Below are 21,629 nucleotides of genomic sequence, written 5' to 3' on the forward strand. Positions count from 1 at the left end.
GTTTTTAGAGTGAATATCCACTTGGAAACACGAGTTAGTAGTCCAAATCATCTAGGAATCAGTTTTCCAATGTATGATCAGTATTTCAGTTAGATGCCTATAACTTGAGCCAGTGCAACTTTAGAGGTTTTAGTAGTTATATGCAGGCAGACCACCAGATGGTGCCATTGGACCTTTATCATGTACCAGACTGTAAAACTAATTATATTTCACTGACATCACTATAGGTTCCACCCAAATTCAACTGTTGTCTCACTTGTTTATTCAAGTCTATTTATTTTCCCACTCAAAGAAAACCATACAACCTAAATTAAGTTAGTCTCGAATGTATTTTCAACCTGAGAATAAAATGACTAAGAGCAAACTTTGAAACATGAACATAGAATGAGATTCACAATACACAACACAATATAACCAAATATAATCAAACGCACAAATAACAAATCAGAACTATGTATAAATATTATATACATGTCTGTTATGCCACTGTCATTTGTACCTGCTGCAAGCCTCAAAACTGTTCCTATTTTGCATCATGCCACTCTGCAAAACTGTTCCTATTCTGCATAATGCCACTCTACAAAACAGTTCCTATTCTGCATCATGCCACTCTGCAAAACTGTTCCTATTCTGCATCATGCCACTCTGCAAAACTGTTCCTATTCTGCATCATGCCACTCTGCAAAACTGTTCCTATTCTGCATCATGCCACTCTGCAAAACTGTTCCTATTCTGCATAATGCCACTCTACAAAACAGTTCCTATTCTGCATAATGCCACTCTACAAAACAGTTCCTATTCTGCATAATGCCACTCTACAAAACAGTTCCTATTCTGCATTATCCCACTCTACAAAACGGTTCCTATTTTGCATTATGCCACTCTGCAAAACAGTTCCTATTCTGCATTATCCCACTCTGCAAAACAGTTCCTATTCTGCATTATGCCACTCTACAAAACTGTTCCTATTTTGCATTATGCCACTCTACAAAACTGTTCCTATTATGCCACTACAAAACAGTTCCTATTCTGCATTATGCCACTCTACAAAACTGTTCCTATTATGCCACTACAAAACAGTTCCTATTCTGCATTATGCCACTCTACAAAACTGTTCCTATTATGCCACTACAAAACAGTTCCTATTCTGCATTATGCCACTCTACAAAACAGTTCCTATTCAGCATTATGCCACTCTGCAAAACTGTTCCTATTCTGTATTATTGTGTGTGGCCTCTTCATGTCAGGGTCATTCCTCCTCTTGAACAGCTCCTTGTGGAGAATGAAACTGTTCACCACTGCAATGTCCACAAAAATACTTGTATCACTTCACATAGCACACGTTAAAAAAAATATGTCTAAAGAGTATTTTTGTTATGAATAAAGTAAAGGATGTGTTAGTTAGAGTATGAGGCAATGAGAACACTCTACTGCTCACTCATCTCACCTTATATAAGTTATTGTGTTGAAGTATGGGGGAATACTTATGGGACTAATATAAAACCATTATATATACTACAGAAGAGGGCTGTAAGAATCACACATAAAGTGAGTTATCGAGAACACACAAATATATTATTTATTAAATCTAGAATAATTAAACTTGAAGACATGGTTAAGTTTCAAACAATGTTAATTATGTTTAGGGCAAGAAATAATACACTGCCAGAAAAATCTTTTTCATTTAGAAAGTGAGTTTAGTAGGAGAAAATACAATTTTAAACATCAGTTTGCACGTACCACACTTAAACAGATGTGTCCTTCAGTTATTGGTGTAAAGTTGTGGAATTCTCTCCATAGCGAGCTTAAGGGATGTAATAGTGTTTATCAATTCAAAAAAATTATAAAAAAATTTTTTTAGTCAGTATGAAAATCAAATGTGATCTGAATAGTGAGATCTTTTCTTTTTCTTTTTCTTCTGTCTTTTATTCTTTATCATTATTATTATTATTTAATTTTTTCTTGTTTAACTGTGGATTGTGTGTTTCTTTTATAATGGTATAAATTATTATTATATTTTATATTATATTATATAGGAATGACTATTTATGATTGTGTAATGAAGAAACTATGATTGTATGATTCCATGTGGCAAATAAAAACTCTGAACTGAACTGAACTGAAAATGTTTTGTGGTGGACGCTGTAGTAACCAAGCAACATCAGATCAATCCACACCACCCATGCTCCGATTGTAGTCCATGGCATACATATTTTTGTGTCGGAGTTCATTATTTCCATTTAACCCTGTGAGGCCATTGGTTGCAAAATTACAACATCACTTTTAGCTATAAAAAAAAAAAAAACGTCTAAATGTTTAAAACACATTTACTTATGCCTCTTTTCCATTGCATAGTACCTACTCGACTATACCCTACCCTACTCTACTCGCTTTAGGTACCTGCCTGGTACTTCATTCGTTTTCCACTGTACTCCGCTTGTCTCCGTGTGGGGAGGTGGGGCCGCTGGCGTACAGCATGAGAGCTCCGTGAGCATAGCTATGTCCGTGAGGGCTTGGAGCAAGCCAGAGTAAACGGTTTTCAATCAATCAATAACAACATTAACCAGACTCTCGTTGTGTCTATTCTGCTAACGTTAACGTTACCTCTTGTGTCTATTCTACTAGCGTTAACGTTACCTCTCGTTGTGTCTATTCTGTTAACGTTACCTCTCGTTGTGTCTATTCTGCTAACGTTAACGTTACCTCTCGTTGTGTCTATTCTGCTAACGTTACCTCGTGTCTATTCTGTTAACGTTAACATTACCTCTCGTTGTGTCTATTCTGTTAACGTTAACATTACCTCTCGTTGTGTCTATTCTGCTAACGTTAACGTTACCTCTCGTTGTGTCTATTCTGTTAACGTTACCTCGTTATGTCTATTCTGTTAACATTATCTCTCGTTGTGTCTATTCTGCTAACGTTACCTTGTGTCTATTCAGTTAACGTTAACATTACCTCTCGTTGTGTCTATTCTGCTAACGTTACCTCTCGTTGTGTCTATTCTGTTAACGTTACCTCGTTGTGTCTATTCTGTTAACATTATCTCTCGTTGTCTATTCTGCTAACGTTAACGTTACCTCTCGTTGTGTCTATTGTGCTAACGTTAACATTACCTCTCGTTGTGTCTATTCTGCTAACGTTACCTTTCGTTGTCTATTCTGCTAACGTTAACATTACCTCTCGTGTCTATTCTGCTAACATTAAGTAAGGGATAATGTATAGCTACAAGGTCATTGTCGCAAAATAATTGACCGACACAAGAGTTTAAAATACAGAGGCGCAGCGCCGAGGTGTTTTAAACGTCAGTGAAGGTCAATTATTTTGCGACAATGATCGAGTATAGCTATACATTATCCCGCTTATTACATGGCTAACTTACTAACAATATACCTAATTCATCGACAAGACTAGATCAAATGAAGACGCAGTTGTTCTGTGGCTCTGTCAGCCCAAATAAAGTGATTATTATTATCGGCAGCCGGCAGGTCTGTGGTCTGATTGCATGACTTGAGTGCAGCTGTGCATATGCTGAGCAGCACTGATACAGTGTTGTAGTGGGCTTGATTGCGAACAGCTGCGCACAGCGGTCATTATTGTCCCACAGCGGTCATTATTGTGTGATAAAAAAATAAAGTTATTATTATAACGGACCTCTGACGCGGGCTATTTACCAATCACAAGCAAGCATTTCGGCGAATGTGAAAACGCCATGTAATAACATTAGGTAATAACCGGTTTAAAATGGATGATTACCTCACGTTGTGTCTATTCTACTAGCATTAACGTTACTAGTACAAACAATCAATAGCGAGTTATATTGATCACGCTATGTACGCTAGCCATGGTAAAACGCAATCACATTAGCACGTAAGCTAACAACAAGCTTAACAAATCAGCTATCTTTTTGTGAGACTAAACTCTCCGCTCTTGGTGGTAAATTGTGTTGATGTTTGTTTTGTTTCATCAATAAATGAGGCAGAATACACAGTGAATGTATCCTTTTGTTTATTGCACTTGTTCCTGCTGCAAACAAATAATGATCTTACGCGATAAATAAAGATGGTTGTGTTTTGTGCAGGACGCTCCAACGTGTGACGCTTCTCTCTTTTCTTTTTTTTTATTGGTCTTTTTCCCCCTCCATTTTCCGCCGATTTTCTCCTATCCCAATGTTAGTCGTATGCCAATTCCCAGTCCCTTCCTGGTCGCCGCGCACTTACCCCCCTCAGTCAGATCATCTGGGAGAGTGGAGGCTACCACGTGCTTCCTCCGACACACGTCCAGCCAATCACCGCTTCTTTTCACCTGGCAGCGCGGATTCTCATTGAGAGGGCGTAGCGTGTGGGAGGACCACACTATCCCCCTCACGTCCAATCCGCGCTTAGCAGGCGCCCCGACCGAACTGTAGGAGTCGCTGTTTACAACGACCCGGACCCACCCCGCCAGCTTCTCCCACCCTCTGATACAGCCAATTGTATCGGTGCAGACGGCCAGCCAAGCTGGTGACAACCCCGGAGCTGTGAGCTGGATTCGAACAGGCAAATCCAGCTCAGCTCCGGGGCTGGTGACGAACGCAATCTCCGCTCGGCCACCTAACCGCCGACGCTTCTCTCTTCTGACCAATCAGTGGTCTGCAGTGTTTCACATCACTTTTCTGGTACCACTTCTACTCGCTTGTGTAAGATCCTGATCAAACTGGCCAGTATCACGTCTTCATCTGTTTTGGCTCTCCATCCAATTCCTCTGCGTTGTGTCATTTTAATGGTCCTGACGTCTAAGATACTGGCTGATGAGATCCTTATCTCCCCCGTTAGTGCAATCCATAAACCATACTAATTCTCCACCTCCGTAAGAATTCGACACTTCGACACCGTGAAATACCTTATGAGGAAAAGCGTTGTTTTATTGCTATAAACAGAACCTCATAATCGGATGTTATCAAATTGTATCGTCCTTGAATAGTCTTTTCTAATGATCTTTCGGTGTGTTCGTCTATCGTCCTTTTGTTATTCAGTCCAATAGTGTTCAGGCCTGGTCTTTAGCCTAACCCTCCTCGCGTTAGCCGGAGCTAATGATGATGTGGCATTCTCCCCCCCCCCCCCAGAGTGTCCTCTGTGTGATCTCAGTCCTACTCGCTCTTGGTCAGATTCTAGTCTGCCTTACACCCGGAAACACCGTTCGACTTATAGATCCTCGCCGTAGCAACGATAGCCCACCCCTTTCTGGTTGTCATGTGCCGCGTTGTCATGACAACTGCTAAATAACCTTTCACACCATTAAACGTTTCATTCCCTGTTGCATTAAAGAGGTCACCCCTCTCCCTCGCTCTGGGCCTACAGTACACTCTTATCAGTTTGTTCTTGCAAGGAATGCAAAACATTGGGCTGGCTGCTAAACATTCTGCTGGCTACTGCCTCTGAACCGCTTCTTCTATCACCGTCTTCCATGCACATTTCGATCACCGTTTTAGCTGTGATCCTCTCCCCCCAATCTATACATCACATACATTGAAAAAGCACCCCAAATCCTTCACTTGGAACCTCGAAAAAGCCGGTACTAAAAAAGTACCCAAAAAGTACCTGTTACCAGGTATTTTGGCAATGGAAAACCGAAAAGGCAGAGTAATATTTTTTACTTGTATCTTACCTCATTGGGCGCCAAAAATGTAAAATCTTGTGTTTCGTCGCCAAGCGTTGAGTGCCAAAACCGTAATATCAAGTTTTTAGATCCTTTGATCTTTTTCCTTTGATCCCTGTTCTATACACTCAGCCAGAGGTCTCCCTGGCTCATCTGCCTACGTTGGAATTGCAATGACGATCGAATCTCACCAGGTGGCAGTATCGCCTACCTTTTGAACTGGGATAGCTTGGTGTGGAGACACCTTTTTTTTCCTGTAAGGGCTCCTCCTCTGAGACAGAGCGATCGCTCGAGATTTTATTGCCTGAAGCCTATTTCCCGTATACACGAGTATAGACATATACACGGGTAATCGCAATGGGATAACTGGGTATTATTCTTTTTGGAGTACCTTCTGGCTAAGGTAAAGTATATTCTATGTCTATTTTACCAAACCTGAAACATGTCTTTGTAATGATAAGTGTCGTGTTTAACATGCTCGACAAACACAAAACGACCCCCCCCTTGATGATTTTGTGACGACACATATGTACATGGTATATACCTTTTTGATTTGGGAGTATTTGGGGTTTCAGGCGATCAACCAGAACGATTTGGGCATATTGCATATAATGCATCATATCTCGCTATTTTATGAAAAAATACTGGATTATTTTGGAAAGGGGCGATGTTTAGCGTGTAATAGCGCACAAACTACATTATGTAGAAATTTACTGATTAGTCAGTAATGGACTATGAACAATGCCTGTCAAATGAGCCATACTATCGTCTCCATAGCTATAATACAGAACACACGATGGGTCTGCAAACATCGTTAAAATGGTCAATAATGCTGGCGCCAGGCAGTACAGATGGGGAAAGTGGGTGGTGCCCAAAGAGTTAATTAATGTATTTTTGACATGTATCTTAATTGATTGTGTTCTAATCAGGTGAACACAACTCTCAAAGCACCAACGAGAGGACAACCACCTTCAGGCATCGAGAGTCCAGTAACGCAGACAGTGACATCAAGGAGCCCTTTGACTGCTCAGAAGAGACCATTCTCAGGTGCGTCTATACTTTCCGTAGCCGCATTTCTGGCAGACGCTCTCTGATTGGCCACTGTTGCCCAATCGTGTGACGAGCTGTGTCTTTGCCCATTTCTGTGTCGAACAGCCTGCAAACTACCTGCCGTTCTATCGCCATGCTCTAAGACAAACTCTAACCTTAACCAACTTCGAAAGAGTGCCTAAGCTTAACCGTCGAAAGAACTTGCCGTCACGCTCTAAGACAAACTCTAACCTTAACCAACTTCGAAAGAGTGCCTAAGCTTAACCAGTGTAGAAACAGGCGTCGGCCAATCAGAGAGCGTCTTGCCAGAAATGCGGCTACGGAAAGTATAGACGCTTCTCAGGTGATGGGAGTCAACCAAACGGGGGCCCATCCAAGAGGTCACACCACCCCCCACTGGATGTACGCATGGACCTAATATCACATTTCCCAGTGGAGACGACACTGCAGACACTGCAGTAAAGGAAACACTAGCATGCAATGCAGCAAGTGTGTTGTTCGGACTATCATTAGAAATTATCATAAGAATAAAAATAATGATGCTAGAACATGAAAGAATGATTTTATTTCGGTCTTTTTTTTCTTCTTTTTTTTACAAAGCATATAGTAGAACTTCCAAAACAAATTAAATTACCGAAAAGGTGTAGGCTGAAGCCCAGGCTTATAATTGCCTACCCTTTTTACATTACACTATTTACACACAAAAAATATATACAAAAAATAAACATAATTCAGTCTATCATTTAGCAAGGGTTACAAACGTTTCATAGTTTTATGTACAAAACGTATACACTTGTTTTTTTTATACTTTATTTTTTATTTTCATATGTTTCTTTTCTTTTTCCCTTTGTCACTATTTGAACACAGCTATGTTATAGATCAAATATAACTAGGATAATAATGAGGTTTTATATTTATGTATCACCTTATATTTGAGTAATTTCTTAAAAGTATGTAGCGAACTACACATTTTTACTTCTTTGTCAAAGCTATTTCATAATTTTGCCCCTTTAACAGATATACATTGACTTTTTATATTTGTCCTTGCCTTTGCGATATTGAATACACAAGTTCCCCTAAGTATATATCGGCTCTCTCTCGTCTGGAACAACTCCTGAATGCCACTTGGAAGTGAGTGCTTATGTGCTTTGTACATTATTATTGCAGTGCTAAGATTGACAAGATCTTCCAATTTTAAGTAGGGATGGGAATCGAAAACCGGTTCCCGTTGGGAGCCGGTTCCTAATTATCCAATTCCTGGAATTGCATGCCTCCGTGACTATCGATTCCCTTATCGCTGCCAGGTTTTTCCTACAGTTGCGCATAACGTTAGCGCCACGCATGTAGCCATGGCAGACTATTTGATTCCTTAAGGGCTCGAAATTGCCTGGGTTTTGGTCATATGCTCCCGCCAGTGATGCAGTACCACGCCGTCCTAGCAGTTCGCTGAGCAGATGTGCACTCGCGCGCACACAAAAATGCATTCACAACTTTGTTTGTTTGTTTATTAACACAGTTAAACAGAAGTAAAAACAATACATAATAAGTTATAACGATTGTGAAGGAGAAGTTAGAAGCCTAGAGGCTTATCAAGAACTTCCCCTGTTTTATAAAATCAAATATACAAAAATACAAAAATATGCATATTATAAAAGAAACACTATACAAAGAAAGAGAAGTGCAAGACCAAAATACAAGCCCTGTGGGGGATTGCTTCAGCTGGTTTGTGCACACGCGAGGGAACAAGTATGCACGTGGCGTCCAGGCAGTTCTGCAGAGAAGTGCATCAGTGAAAAGTAAAAAGTGATGAAATAGTTCAATTATGTCTTACAGCATAGCAAGATGCCACGTGGTCTTCTAGCTAACACATAAAGCAACTGTTCCATGGCCCCGTTTTGAACCCCATGACCCAGCCATGGCATCCCCCCCCCTCTCTCTCTCTCTCACACACACACACACACACACACACAATCAATACATTTACAGATTACAACCTTTATCTATATATTTATATAATGTAGTATTATTATGTTATAACAAGAAAAATATGAAGTAATGTTCTAAATAATACCTCTTCTGTATTAGAAAATCTAATTTAAAAGTGCACTATGCAGTTTCAGAGTTGTTGCAATTAGTGTACTAAACTAATTTATTACACAATACACACATAATCCTTAGAATGATTGTATCATAAGCATCTTATCAAACCAAAACATCATTTTGAGGCATCAAAATAGTTTTCAATTATTTTCTTTCTCTCTTAGCTGCATTCTTCAACCAATTCGGCAAAATATAACTGCGTTTTTACACAGACAAGCAATCTCAAGTTTATTCAGATCTTACATTGTAGTTGCGAATCAATCTCATATACAGCTTTTGTCCGAGATCATAGAACTTCACAATGGAAAACGATGAACAAAGAAATACAATGAAGTATAACAGTTTAGCCTTAGAGCATGGTTTTCTCCATTGATACACAGTTAATCAGATCATGCAAATACATTGCTTATGAAAATGTGTAAATAAATGTGTATGTATTTATTAATTACTTAATTTCAGATGAAGAATCTTCAGCTACAGGAGCATCTTCAGCTACATGGGCTATGAGGGTTTTCTTATTGCAGCACAGTGACCAAGCCACCCTCCCCTCGGCTAATGTCTGTGCCATCTTGATGCAAATGGGTATGGGTAAGTGTGGTCCAAACCTTTTAAATGGCAATGATGGCACCTTTTCTGTGAAATAACGTCTGTCTGTTTGAGGGATACTGGTAAATGGCATGTTCACATCATCTTTATACCAACTTGTTTGTCTTCTAGGGCCTCCAGCCAACCCGGGGCATGTACAGTTGAACTGGTCAATGAGCCAGTTCAACCAATTTATCTTTGCAAGGTACCCTGCGATAAATTTGAACCGGACAGGATTCAAGATGGCATCGGCAAACCGAAGTCGGAATCTTCTCAAGTTCACGGCTCATACGGTCATCGATGTCAAGAGGCACCTGGCGAGAAGCAAGCTATATTTAGTGCCAAATGTGTCCATCCCCTCACCTGTTGTCGGCACCCCTCCCTCCCCTGAGCATGCAGCGCCCAGGAGCACCCCTCCCTCCCCTGAGCATGCAGCGCCCAGGAGCACCCTACCCTCCCCTGAGCATGCAGCGCCCAGGAGCACCCCTCCCTCCCCTGAGCATGCAGCGCCCAGGAGCACCCCTCCCTCCCCTGAGCATGCAGCGCCCAGGAGCACCCTACCCTCCCCTGAGCATGCAGCGCCTGATCCCTGATCCCATTGCTGCATTGTACCTCACTGTTACTCTTTTTTTTTTTACTCTGTATTTTATATTGTATCATATGTGTATATTGATTGACTGAACACTTTTTGTTTACATACTCTTGACTTTGTCTATTTTATACTCTATTTTGGTCATCTGTCAACCTAGGATGGCAAATTACTCCTTCATTTGCCCACGGAGTCTCTGGATAGTAAATCTGGTATGTCATAAATGTATAGATGTAGCAGTACTGTATCTGTATGTCATATGTTATGATGAATTGAAAATGGGGGACCCTGATGTACACCAGCTTAAAATGCTACTGGTTTTTAAAGTACTGAAAGAAAAGGTCCCCAAGTACAGAGTAAATTATTTTAATAAAGTAGGAGATGTCCACAAACACGCCACAAGAGGAAGCCCCACAGACCTGGTCCCGCCGAGAGTCGGGACATGCATGGGGAAAGATGCATTTTTTTTACTCGGCTACGGTAATGTGGAATGCCCTGCCAACATTCATAAAACTCATGAACTCTCCTCGGATTTAAATCCGCCCTAAAAACATGGCTCGGCAGCAACTCAAATTGGTCTTAATATGTTTTTTATGTTTTTTATCTCTTATCATAACTTGGCTTTTATTTCTTTTATCATGAGTTGCTTTTAAGGGTTTGCGGATTTTCTTTTAACATTAGTTAACTATGACTATGAGTTGTTAGGTTAGGTGTTTTTAGGATGTGTCCTGTCTAGTGTACATGTCTATTTGAGTTTCTGTGCCTTTTTATGTTCCATGTATGGACCACAATGGAAACGAGCCTTGGCTTTATTGTGTTTTATCCATTTTTGACCAGCGTGTTGACACTGTTATTGTTTTGTCTTTTAAATGTTTTTGTCCTACGATTGTGTCAAAATAAAGTATTCAATCAATCAAAACAAGACGAAAGCCTTTCTCTGGTCTGCATCCCCTTAACAATTGTGTGTATTGAGCTGTACTGTACTGTACCCATTCTGCAATATGTTAATAAAGTTTTCAATCAATCGGCCACGTTGCCATTGCACCACCTATAGTACAGCGACCAATAGGAAACCGGATCATTTAACACCTTGTTGACGCAGGAAGATATTATACCTTTCCAATCCAGAGTATCTACTGCTTTCAGCACGATGAGCAACGACAATTATTTAAACACTGTGTTTAATCGTGTACTAACTGCAATTGATGGGGCTTTTGACGAGATGACTGAAAGTACAGCAACGGACATTGTCAGTGGTGCAGTCGTAATATGGGAACTGCCCGGACGCCACGTGCACATGCGCACAGAACAGATTATTATTATGCAGAATAAATAGTAGGAAACATGTTTGTATAGGAAATTACTAGTTTTAGTTTAGTTTTTGTAAATATTGCCTTGAAATAGAGAAGCTGAAAAAGGTAGCAGGATGTAGCCTTCAATATATAAAGAAATTAAATTGTCAACAGATATGGTTGAAAAACAAACAATGTTTTAAATGTAATGGTAGTTACAATTTCTTTAATTGAATGAACTTAAACTAGAAAAGTAAATACAAACTAAATTAACAATGTAACTTAGTTTACAGAAGGACAGTTTCCTTCTGAAGCACAACTTAATGCCTCATCCTTGATCCTTCCAGTCGGGACCATTGTCACATAGTGAGAGGTTCCACAGCTCAAGCAAACCCCCACCAATTGGTACAGGCTTGTATTTTGGTTTGGCTCTTCTCGTTCTTTGTTATGCTATCTGTATCCTATTATTATGCAAAGTCTAGGTGATAGATAAGTGCCGGCCGCCGGGTACTTGGCGCACGGCGTGACGAGTCCAGTGACAATTGTGAAAGCATTTTTGTGTGCGCACGCGTGCGCGTACTTCTGCTCAGCGAACTACTAGGGTGGTGTGGTACCCCGTCCACCCACCACTGAATCCCTGGCTCCCGCTGTTTGGCTGCTTCTATGTGCAGTGAAAACTACTCCAATGTTTTAGAACCTAGTCATTGATTTAATTCAGGGTAAGCTAAGATTAGCCGCGGAGCTAACGCTAGCTAATCAAGCTCACAGAGAGAGATAAACAGCTGACAGCAGGTAGTACAGGTACAAATACAATAAAAAGGGGGTGGGGGCTGTTGTGTAAACCTTGTACTCTTTAGTTCACATATAATAAGAGACTGGAGAGCGTGTGATGATCACGTTGACTGTTTAAGCCAGGAAGTACCGTGCAACATACAAACATGTCCGTGTAGCAACACAAGCCAATACCTTACAGGACAGGAGGCCCGGGGAGGGAGCTCTGTGTGTGTGTCTGAAAGACCAGAGACGGAGAAGACAGAGGAATAACGACCTGTTGAATGCAACTACGGTTCAATAGATTAAATTAGTTTAAGATATTGAACTGTAGTTACATTCAACAGGTCGTTATTCAATAGATTAAATTAGTTTAAGAATAAAAAATTTCTAAAAATAAATTATTTAAGAGAATCTCAAATACATTATTTTATTTAAGTGTAGGCTATAGTTAAATCTTTTTTTTCTTTTACAGTTTTTGTATTTTTCTGACATGGGGGCTCAACAATAAATGACAAATCAGAAATGTCAAGTTGCATGTTGTTATTCTAACCAGCTTAGTTCTGTTGCATTTCCAATTTATTTATTTAAATCATAAATTTATCAGGAATCGATAAGGGAATCGAATCGATAAGCAGAATCGATAATGGAATCTTATCGATAAAATCTGATCAATTCCCATCCATAATTTTAAGGCATTTGATTTAATAAAGAGTGCGTTTGTCGGTTCATAGTAATCTGATTGATTCACAATTCGTATGGCTTTCTTCTGCATTATGAGGAGTTGCAGCAATCTTCTCCTCAAAACTCTTGTTTAGAATCACAGAACTAGGCGAGTTCATGTCAATGGAATATCTTGCCATTGAACTAAAAACAGAATCAACTATTGTCACAATATACCGCCCGCCTAGACACTCACCAATATTTATACAGGAGCTCTCTGAACTGATCTCACTATGTGTTACCGGATATGATAAGGTGATCCTAAATGGAGACTTGAACATCCATTTTAATAAGAAAACAGACTCCAAAACTATAGAACTAAAAAATCTACTGGATAGCTTTGACCTAATACAGCATATAACAAATGCAACTCACAGGCTTGGGAATACACTAGACTTAGTTAACAACTGGGCTAAGCATAACAAATATCTCAATAACTGAATTACCTCTCTCCGACCATCACTGTATATTTTTTGTTACTCAAATAACCCTTACTAAAACAAAAAAATAAATCATAGTTAAAAAGAGGCTCCTAAACGACAAAGCTGGATCAAAGTTCATTGATCTTATCAGACTACATGAACCACACAATCATGACAGCTCTCTAAATGAAATGGTAGAAAATCTCAATGATGCAATGTTATCTATATTAAATTCTGTCGCCCCATTAAAAACGAAAAAGAAGAAAACTAGAGCCTCGCCCTGGTTAAACTATAATACGGTCAACAAAGAAAAAAGGAAATGTCGTGCAGCGGAGCGAAAATGGAGAAAAACAAAAACCACCATATGCTGTGATATATACAAAGATGCTTTAACTGCTTATAATAAAACCATCCGCTTAGCAAGGAAAGATTACTTCTCTAAAATCATTACAGAAAATGCTGGAAACTCCACAATCCTTTTTTCCACTATTAATGTACTACTCAACACTGCCCCTACACCTCCTCAGTCATCAACGGTTAAGTGTGAAGAACTTGCACTATTCTTTAACAACAAAATAACCTTGATCAGGGCCAGCATTACTCATGATGGAAATAAAGCTGATTGCTGCAAACCGCGCAATGTAACCATGAGAAGTTTCACATGCATCACATTAGATGTACTCTGCAAAACTGTCTCAGAATGTAACTCCTCCACCTCAGACATTGACCCTATACCTACAGCTTTCTTCAAACAGGTATTTAATAGTGTTTCAAGCCCTGTGCTATAGATATCATAAACACTTCCCTTAGGACTGGTATTTTCCCGGATGCCTTTAAAACAGCAGTTGTAAAGCCATTACTAAAAAAACCTAACTTGGATAGTAATGAAATGGCAAATTATCGTCCAATATCCAACCTACCATTCATTAGTAAAGTACTTGAAAAGATAGTTTCAGTTCAAATAAATTCCTTTCTTGAAGAAAACAACATCTTAGAAGAATTTCAGTCAGGATTCAGAAAATATAGCACTGAAACTGCCCTCACCAAAATAATCAGTGACCTCAGACTAAACTCTGACGAGAATAAGATCTCCATCCTTATCCTGTTAGATCTCAGTGCAGCATTTGATACAATCGATCATGATATTCTAATCGATCGTCTTGAAAACCATGTCGGTTTCTCAGAACATGTGCTGGGCTGGTTTAAAACATACATCAGAGGGAGGAAATTCTATGTTAAACTAGGAGATCACATGTCTGATATATACGACAACAACTATGGAGTTGCACAAGGGAGTTGCTTAGGTCCTTTACTCTTCTCCCTTTACATGTTACCGCTGGGTGATATCATCAGAGAACATAATGTAGATTTCCATAGCTATGCGGATGATACACAACTGTACATATCTGCTGAACCAAATGATACAGCGATTAGCTCCATTACAGACTGCTTACTGGCAATAAATAAATGGATGAGTAAGAACTTCCTGAAACTAAACGAGAACAAAACTGAAATTCTAATTATCGGCTCCAAAACTAAAAAAGAAACATTAATAAAGAACCTGGGGGGACTAACCCCTTGGATCAAATCTGAGGTCACTAGTCTTGGGGTTATCATAGATTCAGAACTGAACTTCAATTATCATATTAGCAAAGTGACAAACATCGTTCTTCCATCTTAGAAATATAGCAAAAGTACAACCATTTATTAATCAGAACGATGCTGAGAAGCTAATTCATGCATTCATATCTAGCCGGTTAGACTACTGTAATGCACTTTTCACAGGTCTCCCTAAGAAAACCACAGAGAGGCTTCAGCTAATCCAAAACTCTGCAGCCCGACTGCTAACTAGAACCAAAAGGAGAGAGCACATTAGTCCAGTCTTAGCTGCTTTACACTGGCTTCCTGTAACATTTAGAATTGACTTTAAGGTCCTTCTCCTTACATACAAAGCTCTAAATGGACAGGGACCTAGCTACATCGCCAACACTCTAATAAATTACACACCAGCAAGAACACTGCGATCATCAGCTGCTGGACTACTAGAGGCTCCCAGAAGCAGTCAAAAGAGGATCGGTAATGCAGCCTTTATCAACTATTAGGGATGGGTACCGAATTCGGTACTTTTGAGGTACCGAACCGAAACACGTCGGTACTACCGATTATCGAATCAAGTGAGAAACCAAAAAAAAATAAAAAAAAATATTTTTAATTAATTTTTTTTTACCTTTTTTTTTTTTTTTTTACCTTTTTTTTTTTCATGTCAACGTTCACACGCACAATATATGCTTACCTAGGATTTGACTTGATTCAACAACAAAGCAGTCGGAGCAATGACAAGCCGAAAACTGTCGAAATTGTAGTTATTTGAAGTTTGGATTTTTTTTTACGACTGAGGTAGGTAAATTAAATTTCGACAGTTTTCGGCTTGTCATTGCTCCGACTGCTTTGTTGTTGAATCAAGTCAAATCCTAGGTAAGCATATATTGTGCGTGTGAACGTTGACATGAAAGAAAAAAAAATAATAATAAATTTTTTTTTTTTTTCTTTTTTAAGTGCCGAAAAAAGGTACCGTTGGGTACCGGTATCGATTCACAGGTACCGGTACCGGTATCGGTTCAAATGTGAAAGGTACCCATCCCTATCAACTATGCCCCAAAACTATGGAACAAACTACCCCAAAACATCAGGGAAGCCAACTCGCTAGACATCTTTAAAAGACAGCTTAAAACCTATCTCTTTGCTCAGGCATTTCACTGATAGATATCTGCTACCACCTAGTGGCAAGAGGAAACATCAGGGATATCCTGACACAACTTGTATTTACCTGCACTATTCTTACCCTGCCTACTCTTATACACTGCCTATCAAATTCATGTGTCGGTTATTGCACTTTTTACTTCTTACTGATGACTATTTTTAAACTGAATCATTTTAAACTATTTTTATTATTTGCTAGATCCAAATGTGAAACACTGATTATTTGTATTACTGAATAGAGAGCCTATTAGGATGCTAGATCCTAATGTGAAACACTGTGATTTGCCATACCTTGCTATGCTCGCTCATGCCTGTATTTTTTATGTCCGTTCTATTTTATAATTTTTTGACTATTTTTAAACTGAATCATTTTAAACTATTTTTACTATTTGTGTTACTGAAAACTGTAAGCGGAGAGCCTATTGGGACGCTAGATCCTAATGTGAAACACTGTGATTCTACCTGTCTATCTTTTTATGCTCGCTTATGCCTGTATTTTTTACTGTTGTGAAGCACTTTGAACTGCAACCTCTGTATGAAAAGTGCTATACAAATAAAGTTATTATTATTATTATTATGAAAATTGGTTAGTGTTTGTTTTATGTGTTCCCCCATACCTCCACACAGTAGGTTATGGAACTATGAGCGAACAGTACAACAAATGGAGTGAGTTCTTGTTTAAGATATATTTCATTGTATATAATATTGCAATGGTTTTTTTATGTGATTTCCAGTTTAATTTATCATCAATTGTCACTCCCAAAAATATATTTTTGTACACACATGGCTGAACACTGGACTAAGATGAAATTCTGTTTTGTAAATACAATCTTATCCATTTATTTTATTTAATTTTTTGTATTTGTAGGAGCCATTATTATTGTGGCATATTATTTTATTATTTGTAATATTATTGGACACCTGGTGGCGGGTTTTAGATTTGACAGCACTGGTTAGGTATTTAGGGTCACAGGTGCAGTAATCAACTAGGACACACAGGTAGTGAGGAGCACACCGTTCTTACCAGAAGCTCAGTAACAGTAGCTCAGTAACACAAGCTCAACAGCTCAGCAACCAGAAGCCAAGAAATACCAAATAAATATAGAATACCATATAATTCCTACAGAACCCACACTGGCAATAAATTGAATGTACAACTGCAACTTCAGCAATAAACACCCCTAAACCTGGAATCACGACTGGATATCCATCATTGCTGTGTCTACTGCGTAAGATCACTCCCTACCATACCTGTGAAGTAACGGGCAAGAGAAAACAGGACATTGGAAATGAAAAATGCCGTTACAGTATTACTTTTTAAAAATAAATGTCTATTTATAAAATCAATTGGGATTATTATTCATGATGTATACCGTTATGGGGCTAAGTAAGCAATCAACTCTGCAAAAGAACCCTTAGTTGTTCTGTATATTTGTTCAGACAATGTGAGTACAAATACAGACATTCTGCTAAGCTAGAGCCAACGTTGCAATGTTACAACATTTCCCTAAAAACATACGAAAATGTAAACATTTTGAAAACTCTTTCATTTGAACATCATCTGTAAGGTAAAACCGTCCCAGCAAAGAAACTTATTAAGAACACTGTTTAAAGTGGTATTTTAATAATACATTAAATATAAAATACTGTGGCATGATTTTAGGTTTGAAACATTTAAAATAAAGGCAAGTTTACAAATAACAAGTTTTAAAGCTATTGAGATAATCGAGGACCCTTTGTCCTGTGATTTGTGCTTCTCAAATGCACAATCTTAAACGTGAAAAAAATAACTTATTTTTAAATCAAGAGACCGCATCAGCCAGATGTTGCATCATCCAGAGGACCATGTCTGACACCTGTGGCTGAGTGAAAAGGTGTGTAGAGCTCTCTCAAATGTCGATAAAAATAGTTTGACCTCAGAGGTACACTTCATGTTTTTGTGGTTGTGGTGGACGCTGTAGTAACCAATCGGATACATCCACACCGCCCATGCTCTGATTGTAGTAAACTACAGCGCCAGGGACGGGTGCAGTCTTAGTCTGCCACACACCTGCCTCTTTCACTTTCCTTTTGGACATTCTGTCCACTGAAGGCTCCATGCTCTGGAGCACATGGTGACATCAAGGATGTCCGTCCACTTCCACCTCAAAAAAACAAAAAAAAACAGCTGGGATGAACAGTTATACGCCCGTCATGGGCTCATTGTAATTCAGGTATTTCAGAGGAGGAGCTGAGGACCCATCTGGCTTTGGACCACCTGGCTTTGAACTCACGGAGTGACTTACACAAATGTACATAAAACGCTAATTTCCAACCATGTGAAATGAAGTAAAAAGAAGAAAGAAAGTATACACTGGAAGAGAATATATAATCAGTTGTCTTTTTTTTTTACACTAATATAATTATATTACTTAATTTGTTTTTGCTTTCATGAGTATCTCAATATCACCTACCCAAACCTTTCACTGGCTTGTCCCTTATAGATGGAATTTCCTTCTCATCTACATAAAACTTTATTTCTACTACCTTCCCTCTGGTCAATCAAATGCTTATTGACTTACTAGGCTTAATCTTCATCCTAGCCCACTTTTTTGTAAACATTTTGTACAAGGCACTGTCCTGGTCACTAATGTCATCCATGGAAGCCCCAATTTCCCAAAGGAAAATACTCAACATTACAATGAAACAAAACGAAGAGGAGCATTATAACATCTGGCCTGTAGAGCGTTATAACATCTGGTCTGTAGAGCATTATAACATCTGTAGAGCATTATAACATCTGGTCTGTAGAGCATTATAACATCTGGCCTGTAGAGCATTATAACATCTGGTTTGTAGAGCATTATAACATCTGGTCTGTAGAGCATTATAACATCTGGTCTGTAGAGGAGCATTATAACATCTGGCCTGTAGAGCATTATAACATCTGGTCTGTAGAGCATTATAACATCTGGTCTGTAGAGGAGCATTATAACATCTGGTCTGTAGAGCATTATAACATCTGGTCTGTAGAGGAGCATTATACCATCTGGTCTGTAGAGCATTATAACATCTGGTCTGTAGAGCATTATAACATCTGGCCTGTAGAGGAGCATTATAACATCTGGCCTGTAGAGCATTATAACATCTGGCCTGTAGAGCATTATACCATCTGGTCTGTAGAGCATTATAACATCTGGTCTGTAGAGCATTATAACATCTGGTCTGTAGAGCATTATAACATCTGGCCTGTAGAGGAGCATTATAACATCTGGTCTGTAGAGCATTATAACATCTGGCCTGTAGAGGAGCATTATAACATCTGGTCTGTAGAGCATTATAACATCTGGCCTGTAGAGCATTATAACATCTGGTCTGTAGAGCATTATAACATCTGGCCTGTAGAGCATTATAACATCTGGTCTGTAGAGCATTATAACATCTGGTCTGTAGAGCATTATAACATCTGGTCTGTAGAGCATTATAACATCTGGTCTGTAGAGCATTATAACATCTGGCCTGTAGAGCATTATAACATCTGGTCTGTAGAGGAGCATTATAACATCTGGCCTGTAGAGCATTATAACATCTGGTCTGTAGAGCATTATAACATCTGGTCTGTAGAGCATTATAACATCTGGTCTGTAGAGCATTATAACATCTGGTCTGTAGAGCATTATAACATCTGGTCTGTAGAGCATTATAACATCTGGTCTGTAGAGCATTATAACATCTGGCCTGTAGAGCATTATAACATCTGGTCTGTAGAGCATTATAACATCTGGTCTGTAGAGGAGCATTATAACATCTGGTCTGTAGAGCATTATAACATCTGGTCTGTAGAGCATTATAACATCTGGTCTGTAGAGCATTATAACATCTGGTCTGTAGAGCATTATAACATCTGGTCTGTAGAGCATTATAACATCTGGTCTGTAGAGCATTATAACATCTGGTCTGTAGAGGAGCATTATAACATCTGGTCTGTAGAGCATTATAACATCTGGCCTGTAGAGCATTATAACATCTGGTCTGTAGAGGAGCATTATAACATCTGGTCTGTAGAGCATTATAACATCTGGCCTGTAGAGCATTATAACATCTGGTCTGTAGAGCATTATAACATCTGGTCTGTAGAGCATTATAACATCTGGCCTGTAGATCATTATAACATCTGGTCTGTAGAGCATTATAACATCTGGCCTGTAGAGCATTATAACATCTGGCCTGTAGAGGATTATAACATCTGGCCTATAGAGCATTATAACATCTGGTCTGTAGAGCATTATAACATCTGGTCTGTAGAGGAGGATTATAACATCTGGCATGTAGAGCATTATAACATCTGGCCTGTAGAGGAGCATTATAACATCTGGTCTGTAGAGCATTATAACATCTGGTCTGTAGAGCATTATAACATCTGGCCTATAGAGCATTATAACATCTGGTCTGTAGAGCATTATAACATCTGGTCTGTAGAGGAGCATTATAACATCTGGTCTGTAGAGCATTATAACATCTGGTCTGTAGAGCATTATAACATCTGGTCTGTAGAGCATTATAACATCTGGCCTGTAGAGCATTATAACATCTGGCCTGTCGAGCATTATAACATCTGGCCTGTAGAGGAGCATTATAACATCTGGTCTGTAGAGCATTATAACATCTGGTCTGTAGAGCATTATAACATCTGGCCTGTAGAGCATTATAACATCTGGTCTGTAGAGCATTATAACATCTGGCCTGTAGAGCATTATAACATCTGGTCTGTAGAGCATTATAACATCTGGTCTGTAGAGGAGCATTATAACATCTGGTCTGTAGAGCATTATAACATCTGGTCTGTAGAGCATTATAACATCTGGTCTGTAGAGCATTATAACATCTGGTCTGTAGAGCATTATAACATCTGGTCTGTAGAGCATTATAACATCTGGTCTGTAGAGCATTATAACATCTGGTCTGTAGAGGAGCATTATAACATCTGGCCTGTAGAGCATTATAACATCTGGTCTGTAGAGCATTATAACATCTGGTCTGTAGAGCATTATAACATCTGGTCTGTAGAGGAGCATTATAACATCTGGTCTGTAGAGCATTATAACATCTGGTATGTAGAGCATTATAACATCTGGCCTGTAGAGCATTATAACATCTGGTCTGTAGAGCATTATAACATCTGGTCTGTAGAGCATTATAACATCTGGTCTGTAGAGCATTATAACATCTGGTCTGTAGAGCATTATAACATCTGGTCTGTAGAGCATTATAACATCTGGTCTGTAGAGCATTATAACATCTGGCCTGTAGAGCATTATAACATCTGGCCTGTCGAGCATTATAACATCTGGCCTGTAGAGGAGCATTATAACATCTGGTCTGTAGAGCATTATAACATCTGGCCTGTAGAGCATTATAACATCTGGTCTGTAGAGCATTATAACATCTGGTATGTAGAGCATTATAACATCTGGCCTGTAGAGCATTATAACATCTGGCCTGTAGAGCATTATAACATCTGGTCTGTAGAGCATTATAACATCTGGCCTGTAGATCATTATAACATCTGGCCTGTAGAGCATTATAACATCTGGCCTGTAGAGCATTATAACATCTGGTCTGTAGAGCATTATAACATCTGGCCTGTAGAGCATTATAACATCTGGTCTGTAGAGCATTATAACATCTGGTCTGTAGAGCATTATAACATCTGGCCTGTAGAGG

General features: G+C 39.0%; 1 protein-coding gene across 2 annotated transcripts in view; it reads left to right on the top strand.

The window, feature by feature from the left end:
• Nucleotides 1-21,629, top strand: part of LOC311230537 (uncharacterized protein) — a 57,638-nt gene that overhangs the window by 17,849 nt on the left and 18,160 nt on the right. The window contains exons 3-5 of one of the 2 annotated variants that reach the window (XM_084316844.1): nucleotides 6,564-6,681; nucleotides 9,244-9,372; nucleotides 9,502-10,043. The exons of the other annotated variant lie outside the window; for it this stretch is intronic. Of the exons in view, the coding sequence (XP_084172970.1) occupies nucleotides 6,564-6,681; nucleotides 9,244-9,372; nucleotides 9,502-9,962 (708 nt within the window). The 3' untranslated portion in view covers nucleotides 9,963-10,043. Of the gene's footprint in view, nucleotides 1-6,563; nucleotides 6,682-9,243; nucleotides 9,373-9,501; nucleotides 10,044-21,629 lie in introns of those variants that run through there. 2 annotated transcript variants of the gene reach the window in all.

This window comes from Notolepis coatsorum (assembly GCF_963971535.1).
Source record: "Notolepis coatsorum genome assembly, chromosome: 6".
NCBI lineage: Eukaryota > Metazoa > Chordata > Actinopteri > Aulopiformes > Paralepididae > Notolepis > Notolepis coatsorum.